General features: G+C 37.6%; 1 protein-coding gene across 1 annotated transcript in view; it reads right to left on the bottom strand.

Annotated features, from left to right (window-relative positions):
• Positions 1-17,962, bottom strand: part of REL (REL proto-oncogene, NF-kB subunit) — a 46,870-nt gene that overhangs the window by 14,123 nt on the left and 14,785 nt on the right. The window contains exon 4 of the mRNA XM_081332633.1: positions 9,920-10,011. Within this exon, the coding sequence (XP_081188759.1) occupies positions 9,920-10,011 (92 nt within the window). The remainder of the gene's footprint in view (positions 1-9,919; positions 10,012-17,962) is intronic.

Here is a 17,962-nt window from a genome sequence, read left to right as displayed (position 1 = left end):
TTTGGTTTGCCTGTAAGAGTTGGAAACTGGTGCAACTATTTTCAGTGTTCAATTCCTACCTCAGTAAGCAGTTCCATGCAATGGTAATAGGGGAGAAGAGATCAGTCTGATAGTAACTCCCTTGTTGCCCCTTGAATTAGGGTTGCTGAAAAGGCAATGACTCATTTGCTGACTGGCATGAATCACTATGATCACTACATCTATTTTGAAGGTTCTTTATTGCTTATAACAAAAAGCTAGGTGCAGTTCAAAGTGTTAGTTTTGACTTATAGGGCTTTGTGCAGTTTAGCACCAAAGTAGCTGCAGAGTTTCCATAAGGTAAAGGTGGTAGAAATCAGAAAGGATTTTTTTTTAAGGCAACAATGCTCTAGAATAAGCTGTGTACCTTGATGATGGTCTTTTAGAAGCTAGTGAAATCTGACCATTTCTGGAGGACTTTTGGGGGATATGAATATGTTTCTGTTGTTTTTCACTTTATGAGTTTTTTCCTGTTTAATGTTATTTAGGTTATTAGATATGTTTATTTTTCTTAGTGTGGATGTTTGATTGTTTCTTCCTTGGGCACTGTATTGTATCTTCTGTTATTGCAATCTACCAGGGGCCTGAATGATTTAGCAATATAAAAATTTAATCAATGCTACTATTGCTATGAACAATAAGAACAGATAAATAACAGATAAACAGATAAATAACAACAGATAATATGTGATAGGGATGAGTTGTCTATGGCTTCCAGTTGCATGTAGTTTTGGTCCCTGTTTTCTTAAAGTCCCCAGAGCACAAATTTTGCTATGTTACCAAAAGCTAGTAAATAATTAATAGCCCATTGTAGCCAAATGGTCACTTTGCCTCAGTTTCTTGAAAGCTTTTTGCAATCGGTTAACATTTTTTCTTCCCATAAGTAGTCCTGCAGTTGCTGGGCAGGGTTGCTCAGCCAACACTCCAGGAGATGACCAGGAGACCTAACACCTAGCATGGTCCTTGTTGACCCAGGTGAAAAGCAATCTGGTGTAAGTTTTTGTAAATTACATCTCATTATATTGTTTTGGGAGAATGACTCTTCATTTGACTCTTCTGATAAGACCTGTCCAATATGGTTGAACCTCTGACATAGGTCTCATCCTCCTTGGAGCATACAAACCCCACAGCCATATTAGTATTTTATCTTTTATTTATTTCAATTCAAAACATTCATCATACAGTACCTAATTCTTCTGCCAAATGGGTAGGTTGGACTGAGAGAGTGACTGACCCAAAGCCAACCCGGACTAGAACTCACAGTCTCCTGGTTTTAAGGGCAGTACCTTAACCAATACCATCAAACTAGCTTAATTTAAAAAGTCTTAATTTCAAATGGTGTGAGTGTGCAGGGATGGAACTTAAATTGTGATTGGATAATTCTTTTCCACAATCTGTTCTCTCTGCTGCTTTTGTTTTGCAAAGCAAAACAAAGAATATTAAGGAGGCCTGCATGTGTTCACTTTCCTGTGCCAGACCATTTATGACAGTCTTTATCATACTTGTGCTTCCTGGTTGTCATGGTTCAAAATTAGAGAGACTTCATTTAATATTTTAAAGGTAATAACTAAAGCAATTATTTACTAAAATAATTTCTCTGCTGTATTTATTGCCACAGAAACTTCAACATAGTTTACAATAAAATCTATCAATTACCAACTAAAATAATGAATGGTTTCATACATTGCAAATGATGAGAGTTGTAAAGGAGAATACTCTTTGTGCAATAAATCCTCAGATGAATTACTAACCAATGTTAATTGCAGTGACAGCTGCTGTCTATTATAATTGGTGTGATGCTGTGTAAGATGCTGAAACTACAGTGCCACAGCAAGCGGAGCTAGCTATTTCTCCCAACTTCCTCTTTTGAAAGAAAGGCCATTGAAGCAAAAACCACCACAGTTACGCAGCAATTAAATCCACTGAGAAATACAGTATTGTGAACTCATAATGGTCCAGAAGAATATTTTGCTGTCATCCTCTGCAGAGACGCATGACTTCTATTGCTCTTTATAATAGATGATTCTTACTTTCCAACTAGGTACATGACTTCTACAACATGAAATCTAGCCTCAGAAATTTCAGGAATACCAGTTATTTGGACTTCAAAATGAAGCTTATTGGTAAGACAAACTTAATCAGTTTTTCCTTGTAGAGCAATCAAAATAAGTTACATGCAAAGGTACATTGAACAAACAACATCAATTTTTGTTTTATTTTAAAATCAGCCAAAATTCCAAAGTCATTTTAGTTCTTCATCAAATGTTCCATATTATTCTTTGGATGTAGCAAATAAAATAATCAAATCATCTGTCAAAGCTCTTAGTTTATGTCTCTTTTGTAATGTTTACACCCCTAATTTTGTTGTCTTGACTAATGTCTCTACTCAAACCTCTAAAATTTAAATAAACAACAGTGGTAACAAAGGACAGCCTTGCCTTGTGCCTTTCTGAATTTCACATGGTTTGGTCAATTCATTTTAAAATTCAAGGATTTTAGGCCCCAACAGTGACCTCTCCACTTGGAATTCATGCCTAACATGGAACTGAACTCACCACACAGTAACACAGTCTTCTCCAGCCCGGACACCTTTCAGGTGTTGACTGGAGGATTCTCAGGCAGAATGAAATCTGATCTAAAGCCAACTCTGGAAAGAGGCAAACAGTGCAAAAATAGCAACATTCTTTGTGTAGGTTAGTTCTACTGCATTACATAATATTTTAAGTTGGAAAACCACTTCTAAAATATTAGAGATTCTGAATAAGAGCTTTTGATTGAAATATATAAAAAATAAAATGTTGGGGCTAATTTAATTTATTTTTAACTTTGTATATTGTGTTTTAACTGCCCTCTACACCGCCCCGAGTCCTTCGGGAGAAGGGCGGTATATAAATCCAAATAAAATAAAATAAATAAATAAATAAAATAAATTGTAATAAAAATAAGCAAGTTCATGATATTTGTGATAATGTCAGACTTGAAAAGTGACTAAGTGCTGTATCTCATGATCCTACCTTTCTCAGCTCCATGACCACAGTGAGGAAACACCACCTACTTTCAATTCGCTCTATGTTCACACATGGTCAGAAATATGAGCCCCTTTCTACCCATTAAACATTTTCTGTATCACCCACTCAATTACCGCCCCAAACACCAATCACATTTCCTCATCTACTTATACACTTCACCATGCTGTGACTCACAAAGTAAACAGTCACCTATACATAAAGTCCTCATTTGGATCCAGACTCCTACCTCTTTGCTGTCCTGCTATCTTCACATTTATTTACAAAACAAATATAGATTAGAAATCATGTTGCAAATAACAAAGGTCAAGTCAACTTCATACGATAGCTGCACACTTTCTCAAAGTTTATCATCATCTTTAATCAGAAAATACAGTCAGTAATTCAGAAGCTATTTTTACACAATGCCAATCATGCCAGATTTAATGTATCATAAGAACACTATGGGGTTCTACTGTATCATGAGAACTTGCCATGCAGTTAGAAGGAATAGTTTTAATAACAGCCCAGCATTTTTCTCTGAATTAAAATTCCATGTCATATGAACATCATATCTTTCACAAAACTGGGATAATTATCCTATTTTTGACTACTCAATCCTCCAAGCTTTCCAGCAGTTACAAAAGCCATAACAGAACACGTTGTCATAACCTTGGCAGACATTTAAACATGCCTAACTAGCACTGATGGCCTGCAGATGCCAACCTAGCCATGATCTCTCAGCATACACAACCAATAATAACTCAAAAAAATTTTTTTTTGAGGAAAAGAGCAGCTTCTCTCACCAAAACTCCAAAAACATTCACTTTCTCACATGCTCCCCAAAAAATTCTTCAGACAGGGTTATTTGGGAGCACTTTCTGAATGTCTAGCATAGACTTTTGAGAATGCCTATGGTATCTGTTGCCTGTCTGCTAATATCCTGGAGTGTGGCTTGGGTCATTTTAGTGTACTTTTCTCATCTCCCTTTATTTCTGCCCTAGATTGCTTTGCACTTTGGGGCACTTTTGGCTAGGGACAACCATCTCCTTTGCTATGGCCTTTTGTCTTCAGTACTTTGTTTTTCTTGCAATGGTCTGAATATGTAAAATAAGGCTGGGTCTGAGTACTGGTAAAGGTTTTGCTCAGGACTACATGCCTTCCTAAAGTCGCTCAATAATAAAATGTGGAATAATGACTAAAATTTAGTCATTTAGAATTACGGTCAGAGATGTTTAGCTTGATAGAGTCCCTTTTATTTGGACCAATAAGACTCTGCCTGGTTAGAAAAATAACATAAGAAGCAAGACTTGTTTTCCTTCTCCTACTTGGCCATTCTTTTTTTTGCCTTGAATATTGTTATTTGGATTGAGGACTTGTTTTTTGTGTTCTCTTTTTCATATTAGCTCAGGATATTTTCCCAAATCCAGGTGCTTTGTATTATTTTTTTCAACTTCTCTAAATGTTTTACCTTTTTTTGTAGTTTTCTTAATTCTTTAAGACTGTACTATTTCTTATAGGCTTGCTTGGTTCAGAATTCTGCTCATTTACCTTAACGATACTTTTAACTATCATCCCTTTTTGTTTTGTTGCCTAGTAATGCTTATAAATGCAATTAAAATCTAACCCTTAAACCAAATTCCTTTATATTTTTTCTTTCTTTGATACTGTATAGAATCAAGATTAAAGAAGTATTGGCTAGTTTTAGGCTTTACTAGTGCAGGGTCTATAAAAGGAAACCTATATTCATTTTAAAAATCTGTATGCCACTCCTTGGAAAAAAGATTTATGCAGAATTCTCAAAGCCTTACTTAATCCAGTTCTATAATTCTTATTGATTGAAATCCCAGATAGATGTGTTTATCCTTACTAACCATAACTGTTCAATGTTCTGATATTCTGAGCTGATCTGTTAAATTTTATTCCTGTGTGCTTATAGAGCGATGCTATACAGCTTTTCAATTAAATTTGGTTTAATTGTCATTCTCTGCAGGCTTTGCTTGAAGAATCAGTTTTTCTAGTTTCCAGAAATAAAAGATCTGATAAAATATAAGCTAAGAAAAGTATCATACAACTGTGAACAGTACCAGATGAAATCACTAAGCTCTAGGCCAAGATCACAATATAGATATGGTGAGCTAGTCTGTGCTTGCATCTCAAGATAATTTTATTTGCTGCTTAGCCAGAGCCTGATGGCACCCAATTTGTGTCCACAAATCATACTGAGCTTAGATGCAACCTTGCTTTAACAAACTTTGTGGTTTTAATAGTAGTACTGCTGAATTATCTATACCCTTAAATGCTACATCCCTTTGCCAATGATATGAAACAATGCTTAAGCCCATCAAAGAGAGTGTTTCTTTCTCATGACCACAACTTCCCCATGACGTATCAGTTTCAGTGGAATAACTGAACTGTGGGAGGATTACAGTGTGTGTCAAAGGTATCATTTTCATATAAACTTGAACTGAAGTTATTCAATGGCTTTCTGATATGGCTAAATAAAGATAGAACTGATCAGATATTAAATTACTGTATTAAACTTTGATCTTTAAACCATATACATGTACCCCCCCCCACACACACATTTCTCTTTTCATTCTTGCTTTTACTGTTCAGGGGTGCGCAGGTGGGTAGCAAGGCACTCCGTGAGCACAGAAGGGCTGGGGGAAGATGCACAAAGATATGTGCTGGCCAGTGAGGCATGACACATACTCAAACACGGGGGGGGGGTGGCTGGTAAGGTATGGGCTGTGTGCAGTGGGACTGGGGGAGAATGTAGGATGGTGTGTGAGTGATTCTGAGGTATAGACTGAGTGCAGCAGGGCTGGGTGTGTATGTGAGGGTCTAACAAGTGGCTATTGAGGCATGGTGGGTCTGGCTGCTATCAGGTGGGGAAGGTGCACAAGGGTGCAAAAAGCCCTAGAGCTGCAGTGCACCAAGAAACCCCAAATCCATGGTGTCTCCCCACATGTAGCCTGGATGGTAAGCTCAGCAGAGGGAAGGCAAAGGAAAATGAAGGTTATTTCAGGAGAGGAGGGGTGCAGGGTTGGCAGTTGTAAATGCAGACTGGGTCAAATTTTTATTACATGACTGCAGGGGTGCTGCAATGGTTGTAAGTTCAAGGACTGGTCACAAGTCCATTTATTTCAGCACCATCATAACTTCAAACAATCACTGAACAAATGGATGTTAAGAGAGAACTACCCACATATTAATAGATACTTAGAAAAATGACTTGCTATAAGGCATTTGTATATGATCCACCGTGACTTGCTGTAAAGATCTATATTTTCACATGGTGAGTTGCATGGTTCACAAAGACTTATGAGTATAGCAATAGGTAAAAATAAAATTTATTCCCCCTAGTTTATTACTTGAATTACATGTGGCCAATAGTATAATTCGTTCTGACTTTCATTATAGCGTACATTTTTATGGGTAGACGTAAATACTTTACTGGGTAAAATTTCAAAAATGTTTGAAAAGCAAATGATTAGGGAGTCTCAACCACTTCATGGATTACTGCCTTGTTGTGGCGAAGGGACTTGCGTAATTCAATGAAGCTATGAGCTATGCTGTGCAGGGCCACCCAAGACAGACAGGTCATAGCAGAGAGTTCTGACAAAATGTGATCTACTCGAGAAGGAAATGGCAACCCACTCCAGTATCATTGCCATGAAAACCCCATGGACAGTACCAAAAGGTAAAAAGATATGATGCTGGAAAATGAGCCCCTCAGGTCCAATATGCTACTGGGAAAGAGCAGAGGGCTAGTACTAGTAGTGCCAGAAAGAATGAAATGACTGGGCCAAAGCCAAAAGGACGCTCAGCTGTGGATGTATCTGGTGGTGAAAGGAAAGTATGATGCTGTAAAGATTTTTTCTCCATAGGAACCTGGAATGTAAGATCCATGAATCAAGGCAAGCTGGACATGGTCAAACAAGAGATGACATGACTGAACATCGACATCTTATGAATCAGTGAACTAAAATGGACAGGAATGGGTGAATTTAATTCAGATGACCATCAGGTATACTGCTGCAGGCAAGAATCCCTCAGAAGAAATGGAGTAGCCTTCATAGTCAATAAAAGAGTAGGAAAAGCAATACTGGGATACAATCCCCAAAATGACAGAATGATCTCAGTTTGAATCCAAGGCAAACCATTCAATATCACAGTAGTCCAAGTCTATGCCCCAACCACCGGTGCTGAAGAGGATGAAATTGACTGGTTCTATGAAGCCCTGCAGCACCTTATAGAACTAACACCAAAAAATGATGTCCTTATCATCATGGGGGATTGGAATGCTAAAGTAGGAAGCCAAAAGATAACCAGAATAACAGACAGGTTTGACCTTGGTATACAGAATGAAGCAGAGCACAGGCTGATAGAATTTTGTTAAGAGAATACGATGGTCATAGCAAACACTCTTTTCCAACAACCCAAGAGACGGCTCTACACATGGACATCACCAGATGGTCAACACAGAAATCAGATTGACTATGTGCTCTGCAGCCAAAGATGGAGAAGTTCTCTACAGTCAGTAAAAACAAGACCAGGAGCTGACTGTGGCTCAGACCATGAGCTTCTCGTTGCAAAATTTAGGCTTAAACTGAAGAAAGTAGGGAAAAGCACTAGGCCACTCAGGTATGAACTAAATCATATTCCTGATGAATATACAGTAGAGGTAACAAATAGATTTAAGGAATTAGATCTGATAGACAGAGTGCCTGAAGAACTATGGATGGAGGTTCGCAAGATTGTACATGAAGTAGCAACTAAAAGCATCCCAAAGAAAAAGAAATGCAAGAAAGCAAAATGGCTGTCTGAGGAAGCTTTGCAAATAGCTGAGGACTGGAGGGGAGTGAAAGACAAGGGAGAAAAAGAAAGATACGCCCAATTGAATGCAGAATTCCAGAGAATAGCTAGAAGAGATAAGAATGCCTTCTTAAATGAACAGTGCAAAGAAATAGAAGAAAACAATAGAATAGGGAGGACCAGAGATCTCTTCAAGAAAATTGGAGAGATGAAGGGAATATTTCATGCAAAAATGGGCATGATAAAGGACCAAAATGGCAGGGACCTAACGGAGGCAGAAGAGATTAAGAAGAGGTGGCAAAATTACATAGAAGAACTATACAAGAACAAGCTTAACGTCCCTGATAACCACGATGAGGTGGTCACTGACCTCAAGCCATACATCCTAGAATGTGAACTGAAATGGGCCTTAGGAAAGCTGAGCAACAACAAAGCTAGTGGAGGTGAAACTATTCCAGCTGAGCTATTCAAAATCTTAAAAGACAATGCAGTAAAAGTGCTACACTCAATTTGCCAGCAAATTTGGAAAACTCAACAGTGGCCACAGGATTGGAAAAGATCAGTTTACATTCCAATTCCAAAGAAAGGCAGTGCCAAAGAATGTTCAAACTATCGCACCATTGCACTCATTTCACATACTAGTAAAGTTATGCTTAAAATCCTACAAGCTAGACTCCAGTAGTATGTGGATCGAGAACTACCAGAAGTACAGGCAGGATTTTGAAGAGGCAGTGGAAGTAGAGATCAAATTGCCAACATACACTGGATCATGGAGAAAGCTAGGGATTTCCAGAAAAACATCTACTTCTGCTTCATTGACTATGCTAAAGCATTTGATTGTGTGGATCACAACAAACTGTGGCAAGTTCTTAGAGAGATGGGAGTACCAGACCATCTTATTTGTCTCTTGAGAAACCTATATGCGGGTCAAGAAGCAACAATGAGAACTGGACACAGAACCACCGATTGGTTCAAAATTGGGAAAGGAGTCCAGCAAGGCTGTATACTGTCACCCTGCCTATTTAACTTATATGCTATTGGGGAGGAAAGCCATGGTTGTAAGTTCAAGGACTGGTCACAAGTCCATTTATTTCAGTACCATCATAACTTCAAACAATCACTGAACAAATGGATGTTAAGAGAGAACTACCCACATATTACTAGATACTTAGAGAAATGACTTGCTATAAGGCATTTTTTTTTAATTCCATTTATGTCCCTCCCTTCTCCGAAGACTCAGGGCGGCTTACAAGCTTAGCATTTGTATATGCATTTGTATATGATCCACCGTGACTTGCTGTAAAGATCTATATTTTCACATGGTGAGTTGCATGGTTCACAAAGACTTATGAGTATAGCAATAGGTAAAAATAAAATTTATTCCGGCCCTCTCAATTCCTGGCAAATAGCTGGGGAAGAAATGGAGGTAGTGACAGATTTTATTTTCCTGGGCTCCAAGATCACCGCAGCCAAGAAATTAAAAGACGCTTGCTCCTGGGGAGGAAAGCCATGGCAAATCTAGACAGCACACTAAAAAGCAGAGACATCACCCTGGCAACAAAAGTGCGTATAGTCAAGGCTATGGTCTTCCCAGTTGCAATGTATGGGTGTGAAAGTTGGACCATAAGAAAGGCTGAGCGCCAAAGAATTGAAGCCTTTGAACTATGGTGCTGGAGAAGACTCCTGCGAGTCCCTTGGACTGCAAGGCTATCAAACCGGTCAGTCCTAGAGGAGATCAACCCTGACTGCTCTTTAGAAGGCCAGATCCTGAAGCTGAAACTCAAATACTTTGGCCACCTAATGAGAAGGAAGGACTCACTGGAGAAGAGCCTAATGCTGGGAAAGGTTGAGGGCAAGAGAAGAAGGGGACAACAGAGAATGAGGTGGCTGGACGGAGTCACTGAAGCAGTAGGTGTGAGCCTAAATGGACTCCAGAAGATGGTAGAGGACAGGAAGGCCTAGAGGAATGTTGTCCATGGGGTCGCGATGGATCAGACATGACTTCGCAACTAACAACAACAACAACAGGGAGTCTCAACAGTCATTAATGCAATTAATAATCAGTGGTTACTTACCATTGAATGGATTGATCTTCTTAGCAATTCGTGAAATGATGGATTCCTTGAGTTCTCTCTTTTTCACACACTGAATGCCCAGATTCTGAAAACTATAGCATATACATTTGAGAGTTAGATGCTTAAAATAAATATAAGAATGATACAACTATAGGGACTCTACCATATTGGTAGCAAAATGAATCATTGTGGAATTTTAATTCTGACAAATACTTTATATTAAAAAGATTTTATGAGATCCTGCATAAAACTAAGATAGATGTCATGATAGTAATTTGCTTTTTATTACCCACTTTCAAACATCTAAATGCCACAGGGAAAGAGACGCATAATTTTCCTTTTTAAATAAGTGACAAAGAACAAGAACCAACACAGCCATAACAACAGCTATACTAAATTATATCAAAAGTCCATCTAGTAAAGGATAGGAGAGTAAACATCTGTTTGTGATAAAAATCAGCAAAAGCCCTCAAAAAGCATTTGAGATTAAAGTGTCTCACTCAAAATATTTATTTATACAGCCAGCCATCACACAAGAAGTGATTCTGGGCAGTGTATAACTAAGATATAAATAATAAACATGTCAAACATAGTCATATTAAACACACACAAGATTCAATCACCAAGGGAGCCACCTGAAAATCTCATCAGTCCCCTGACTCCCCCATATCTTGAGGAACTTCTGGAAAATAAGAAGGAGTTGGCTTCGGGGGTGGGGGGGGTTAGGGTGGGACAGGCAGATGTGATCAGGAAGAGATGGTCCCTCAGATAATCCAGCCTCAAGGGTTTTAAAGATCAAACTCAGCACCACAAATTAGCCTGATTTTCTGGAAGAATCAGATGGGCTGTGAAGAGGAAAAAGCTCAGGTGTGTTGCATAAAATCAAATGCCCATGTCTCCTTATGTCAGGGGTCTTCAAACTTGGCCCTTTTATGACTTGTGGACTTCAACTCCCAGAATTCCTCAGCCAGGCATGCTGGCTGAGGAATTCTGGGAGTTGAAGTCCACAAGTCATAAAAGGGCCAAGTTTGAGACCCCTGCCTTATGTGAACATTGGATTCTAATCCCCACCAAGCCCTTACATTTTTTAGGAAGAAAAACTTAAGAAATAAAATGAAACTGGCATTTGGCAGCATATCATTTACTTAATGAAAAGGCATGCTTTTCTTTTCTTTCTTTCCACTGTTTTGTTCAAAACCCAAATATTGACTTGTAGATATACTGTATGTAGTTCTTATTTAGTGACCATAAGTAGGACTAACAATTTGGTTGATAAGTGAAATTATGATTGTGCTTATAATTGTACTTCATTCTTTTTTTTCTTTACAGACCTGTAAAGGTCATAAATGTCAGGATTGGTTGTTAAGTTTCTTTTTCATCATCGTTATAACTGTGAATGGTAACTAAACAAGACAGTTACTAAACAAGGACTACCTGGAATTTCTTTTGCAGCTTGGGATAGTAAAGACTGAATGACCACTGCCATCATTCGAAGTTATTTATATTTTCCCCCAGGGTCAATTAAATTTGTAAAGTAATTCCCACCATTCTATGTGGAAGAAAGCACAAAAGTATTGGTACAATGCAAACATGTCTTTCAATTTCTGAATGCAATAAGTCAGGGGAAACAGATGTCTTCCGTTCATAAAGCATCTGCTCCACTGATCCCTTTCCAGGACCACACCTTCCACGATATGACTATTGTACAGAAGGTAAAAGACAAGTTGCCAGTGGGAATGTGAAAAAATTCTCAATCATAATGCAGCAACTGACTGGGTTTGGGCATTCCCATAACTTAGCTTCCTGAGTGGAGTTATTTTACCTCACTGTCACTTTGGCTGGTGTTGGCCTAAGGTTATGACCATTACACCACCTCCATCGACATGTAATCACAATTTGGGTGCTTAGCAACCAGCTCACATTTATAATACTTGCAGTGTCTTGCGGTCATGTGAACCCAATTTGTAACCATTTGACTTACAACAAGCAAAAATACTGTAAAATGCAGATTAGGAATCCAAGTCAAAATAAGCAAGAAAATGGTAAGAGAATACCAATCTGCTCTAGATGAGTTCAAAACAATAGGATCAGATGGTTTACACCAGAAGGAATTGGCAAATGTGATCTAGAAACATTGAACCATATTTTTCAAGGACCCTGGACTACTGGGCAACTACCAGATGACTAGAAAAGGATTGATGTAGTTTCCATCTTCAAAAAAGGGAAAGAATGGATCCAGGAAACTACAAACCTAGCAGCCTGACATTAATACCTGGGAAGATTCCGGAAAAAGATAATCAAACAACAAATCTGTGAACACTTAAAAGCAAACAAAGTCATAAACAGAAGCCAAAATGGGTTTGTCAAAAAACAGATCATGCCAGACAATCTTACTGCAATCTTTGACAATGTGACAAAATTGGTGGACCGGAGAAATACTGTGGATATAATTTATTTTGGCTTCAGTAAGGCATTTGATAAAGAAGACCACAACCTACTAATTGATATGATAGAAAAATGTGGCTTAGACAGCATCACCATCAGATGGATTCATATCTGACTGGCCAGCCACATTCAACGTGTAGTTCTTAATGGAGCTGCAGCTACATGGAGGGAATTATGCAGTGGGGTACCCCAAGGCTCTGTCTTAGGCCCAGTACTCTTCAATAACTTCATCAATGATTTAGATGAGGGGATATATGGGGATCTCATCAAATTTGCAGATGCACCAAGCTGCCAGGAATAGCCAACACTCCAGAAGATAGGCTCAAGATACAGAAGGATCTTGACAGACCTGAGCATTGGGCCCCATCTAACAAAATGAAATTCAGTGGTGAGAAAAGTAATGTTCTACATTTAGGCAAGGAAAATCAAATGCACAGCTAACAGAATTTCATTTTTAAAGTGTGCCAGTATGCCCAGAGTAAAAAATGACAATAAAGGTTATCTATCTAGAATAGGTGGTAACTGGCTCAATAATAGTAACAGCAATTTAAAAGGACAATCACTTAAATGTTAGCCAGCATTGTGCTGCAACTTCCAAAAAAGCTAACACAGCCCTAGGCTGCATTAACTGAGGGATGGAATCAAGATCACGTGAAATATTTCATAATGCCTTGGTAAGGCCATACTTGGAATATTGCATCCAGTTTTGGTCACACAATATAAAAAAGATGTTGAGATTCTAGAAAGAGTACAGAGATGAGTAACAAAGATGAATAGGGGACTGGAGGCTAAAACATATGAAGAATGGTTGCAAGAATTGGGTTTGTCTAGTTTAATCAAAGGAAGGACTAGGGGTGACATGATAGCAGTTCCAATATCTAAGAGACTCTCACGAAAAAGGGGGGTGTCATCTTATTCTTCAAAGCACCAGAAGATAGACAAAAAAGCAATGGATGGAAACTAATCAAGGAGAGAACCAGCCTAGAACTAACGAGAAATTTCCTGACAGTTAGCAATAGCACTTAAACTTATATACTACTTCATATGCTTTACAGCCCTCTGTAAGCCGTTTACTGAGTCAGCATATTGCCCCCAACAATCTGAGTCCTCATTTTACTGACCTTGGAATCTTGAGCCATTCAGAATCGAACTCCTTGAATGAGCAGTGTGTTAGCCTGCAGTACTGCATTCTAACCACTGTGCCACCATAGCTAGAGCAATTAACCAGTGGAATGACTTGTCTCCAGAAGTTGTGGGCACTCAACACCGGAGGTTTTTAAGAAGAAATTGGACAACTATTTGTCTGAAATGTATATGGTTTCTTGCTTGAGCAGGAGATTGGACTAGAAGATCTCCTAGGTCCTTTTCAACTCTGTTTTTCTATTTTTCTGTTCATCTGGAAAGCCAGATTTGCTTAACAGCCACATAATTCACTTAATGGCCATATGATTTGCTTAATGATCACAATAAAAATAGTTCTAAAATTGGCCCAGTATATTTAGCAACTGCAGTGCTTAGCACCGAAATTCTGGTCCCAGTTGTCATAGTTGAGGACTACCTGTAGAACTGGTCTGAACATCATGGGAATTTTAATTCAACAGGAGTAATGGGTCCCAGATTTTTTAATGTATTATTTAAATTAGCAGATTTTAGGTTGTGGTATAATGAATTGTTTGGGCTAATCTGAGAATACAAATAGACAAACAAATAAATACAATGAGAGTTTTAGTAGTATACACTGAAAAATATACTTTTTGGGGATCCTTGAGGCAGATTAATATATAATCTAAATAGACTGGATGCTGGTTTGAAAATAGAGATATCAAGTGTTTAAAGACAGCTGTATTTAATTAGCATGTGTACTTGATTCAATTAATTGACCAATTAAATATTAAATATTAACATATTGTCATCATCTGAAAACAATGTTTTCAAGCAGCACAAATATATATTTTGCCAATATCAAGAAAACAAACAATGGATCATCAAATGAATTAACCTAGATTTCTCACTTGAGACACAATACGCAGACTCAAATTATCCTACTTGTGGTACATAATACAAATATATAGCTATCTGAATAAATCTATAATGTTGGAAAAGGTAAAAGGAAACAGCCATAACAGTGGAAGACTTTAAAGAACAGGTTGGGAAAAGATCCTCCTGGAGAAAATCTACGTGGTCAATAAAATTTGATACTGACTTTATGGGACATAATCAAAACTTTACTTAACAAGAACTTACTTTTTCAGAGACAATGCTATCTTTCACATTTCTCTTTTCTATCTTAGTAACATTGCAGAATAGCCTCTTTAAAAAAACACCCTTCAATTACACACATACGGTATATTTAAATTGTTCTTCAATTAGATGATTCATCTTCTGATTAAAGAGAAAGAGGCTACATTATTATACATATCTGCCTGGGAGTAAATTCCAGGAACATTACTGGATGCATACAGGTAGAAGTAAGTGGTAAAATTTACCAAAAGCCAGAGATTTGGCTGATTGAGACTGAATTCAATATTTCATTGTTTGAATATGCAGTGAGCAAAGCAGGTTCTTAATAGATATGTAGAGGATTACACCATAAAAACCTTCAATCCCTAAAATTTGTATTTCGTGCATATTTGTTTAGGAGAAAGTCCCCTATAATTTGATGAAACTTCTTTTCTAAAATAAGCATCCATAGAATTGCAGTTCTGGATTTTAGATACCTCTCCTCATTTTAAGAGGAAAAAGGAACATTATCATAGTAGGTCTAGAGAGGTATGGTATTTTATATATTTCCACAGAGAGAAGTATATTTCTCCTCTAAGTTTCTAACAAAGAGTGTAGCTGTTCATTTATCACCAGGAATCCCTGATTTTTTTCTTAACCCCCCCCACCAAGAATTAGTTCAAATTTGTTTTTTTTTTCTGGCAGAAGGGGAGGAGCGATTTTGAATCATGTGGTCATGAGAAAAAGTTATAATGCTTGAACAATGGAAAAATATGTGGAATAAAGGATTTAAATTTACATTAAATTATAATTTAAAAGAAAATTTTTACAAGATGATGTACCATTGGTACTTAACATCAGACAAGTTATCAAAAATGTATAAAGGTATTTCAAATAAATGTTGGAAATGTAAAGGTAAAGAGGGGACTTTTTACCATTTATGGTGGACAAGAAAATATTGGAGTAGGATTCATATATTAAAACAGAAAATTCTTAAAGTAAATATAGAAAGAAAACCAGAGACTTTTCTCTTGGGGCTAATGGACAAAGACCTGGAAAAAAATATATGGAACTTTGATGTTATATATGTTGACAGCAGCAAGATTACTCTATGCTCAGAAATAGAAGACTACATTGATTCCTACAATGGAGGAATGGTTACAAAAATTGATGGAGCTAGCAGAGATGGCTAAACTGTCTGTACCAATTAAAGAAAAAAATATGAATATGTTTATTGCTACGTGGACACCACTTCTAGACTTTGTGTTTGAGGTGGAAAAAAATGAAATTTTGATTTTGGGTTTTACCAATTAGATAGACTTGATGTTATTAAAATGGCTTGTTTATATTATTTTGTATAAGTAAAAAGTTGAGTTTTGAAGCTGATATTCTGTTGCATCAAAGGAAGTCAGAAGTCAATGCCTTTTTTTCTTTTTTCCTCCCTTACCTCACTTCTCTATTCCCTTTTTCCTTCCCCATCTTTTCCGCTATTTACTTTTGTATTTCCATTGTATCGTATATTATAAACTAATAAAACATTAGAAAACATGAGAAAAAGTTACTATAGCCAGGCCACTTGTTGAGATTCTGAATAGTAGCAACAATAGCATCAGCTTCCTAATTTGCATGTAATGGTATCAGGTCACAAGGCAGCTTCTTTAAGGGACTCTCCCCACCTACTCCAGCAAGCTGATTCTTTCCCACATGGAAAACCCATGACATCACTTCAGCCCAGGGAAAATGCAAAATAGGAATTAATACCAGATAATTGCTATATGAGAAATTAGAACAGATTACAGAAGAGCCAAAGTCTTGCACACACGCTCCCCAAGTGCTGATATTCCTGAGGATTGGTAAATGTCATTTTGCCTGGAGATACAGCAAAAGAAGTCCCTCAGAGCAAATTATTTATAAACATCTGATTAATTTACCACAAGAGATACATTTGTATACTCAGAAACAAATCCCAGATTGTTCAATTCTAGAAGTGTGATTTCAATTCTGCCTTAGTGTTCCACAACTTTACACAACTTTCCTTTCATCCCATGTACATTTGTACACAAGGGAAAAAAAGTAAACAACCACTAGTGATGTTTGTGATATCTCTGAGTAAAACTTTTTATTAATAACACACTTGAGTAAACATTTAGAACAGCAGTAACAAATGCCATACCACTGGGCTGCATTCTACACAGAAGGCCCTGCATTGTTCATATTTATGAGTGCCTTGGATGAGGGGTTTAAAAACACAATGATCAAGTTTGCCGACAGTACAAAGGCAGGAGGAAAAGTCAGCACCTCAGAAAAAGTATTAGTATTCAGCAGGATTATGATGAGCTGAAAAAATGAGTAGAAACCAACAAGATTTCAACAGGAAGAAATACAAAGTCCTTCATTTGGATAAGAAAATCTAAGACATGAATAGACAATCTTACAGAGCAACTATATACAGTATGGCAGAAAGTTCTGAGAATTTTGGTGGATCAAAAGGAAGATATGAACAATGTGATCCACTGTGAAAAAATGAATGCAATTCAAGATAACATCAACCGAAGTACAGAGGTCAGGATGAAGAGGAGTCATACTGTAATTGGTATTGGTCAGACCAACCTACAAAATTGTATCCAGTACTGGGCTTGGCACCTTTACGAAGGGCACTGGCAAACTGGAACATGTCCAAAGGATAGCAACCAAGATAATAAGATGCCTAGAGTTAAAAAAAACTTATGAGAAATAGTCTGAGGCACTGGATATGTTTAGCTTAAAGAAGAGAAGACCATAGGGAGCTATGACAGCTGCTTTCAAGTATCTGAAGGGCTACCAAACAGAAGATAAGAAAGAATGGGTTTAAGTGTGAAGAAAGAAGATTTCATTTGGGCATTAGAAATAATTTTCTAATGAGAAACTGTTCAGCAGTGGAACGTGTTGCCTCAGAAGATGATAGAATTGCCTTTGCTATAAGTATTTAAACATGGATAGCCATCAAGTAGAAACGAAGTAATTGTGGATTGCAGTACTGCCAGGAGTTAAACTAAATAACCCCCAAGATCTCTTCTAACCCTTCCAATCTATTATTAGTCCTTCAGCTTTTGAGGAATAAGCTTTCTTCACTTTTCTCTTCCTATTATGAGGAAAAACTTCAAAAGTTGCTGTTTCAGATGCATTCGGCAACCTGGGTTGATGCTTAGAGTATACCATCCTTTTTATATTTCTCTACTGGGAAGGGGCAGGAGGGAGTGAAATAGAAACCTTTTCCTCCCTGGCCACCAAGGAAGTACAGCAGTCTTCAAATATATTGCTTTTCCCCCCTCCTCTGGCGGTATGAGTACGTTGAGGCTAAAGGTATCCTTCTCATTAAGCATAAAGGAACATAAAGAA

This window comes from Vipera berus (genome assembly GCF_964194415.1).
Source record: "Vipera berus genome assembly, chromosome: 1".
Taxonomy (NCBI): Eukaryota; Metazoa; Chordata; class Lepidosauria; order Squamata; family Viperidae; genus Vipera; species Vipera berus.
The sequence above is the reverse complement of the archived record's forward strand: the minus strand, read 5'-3'. Positions and strand labels throughout refer to the sequence as shown.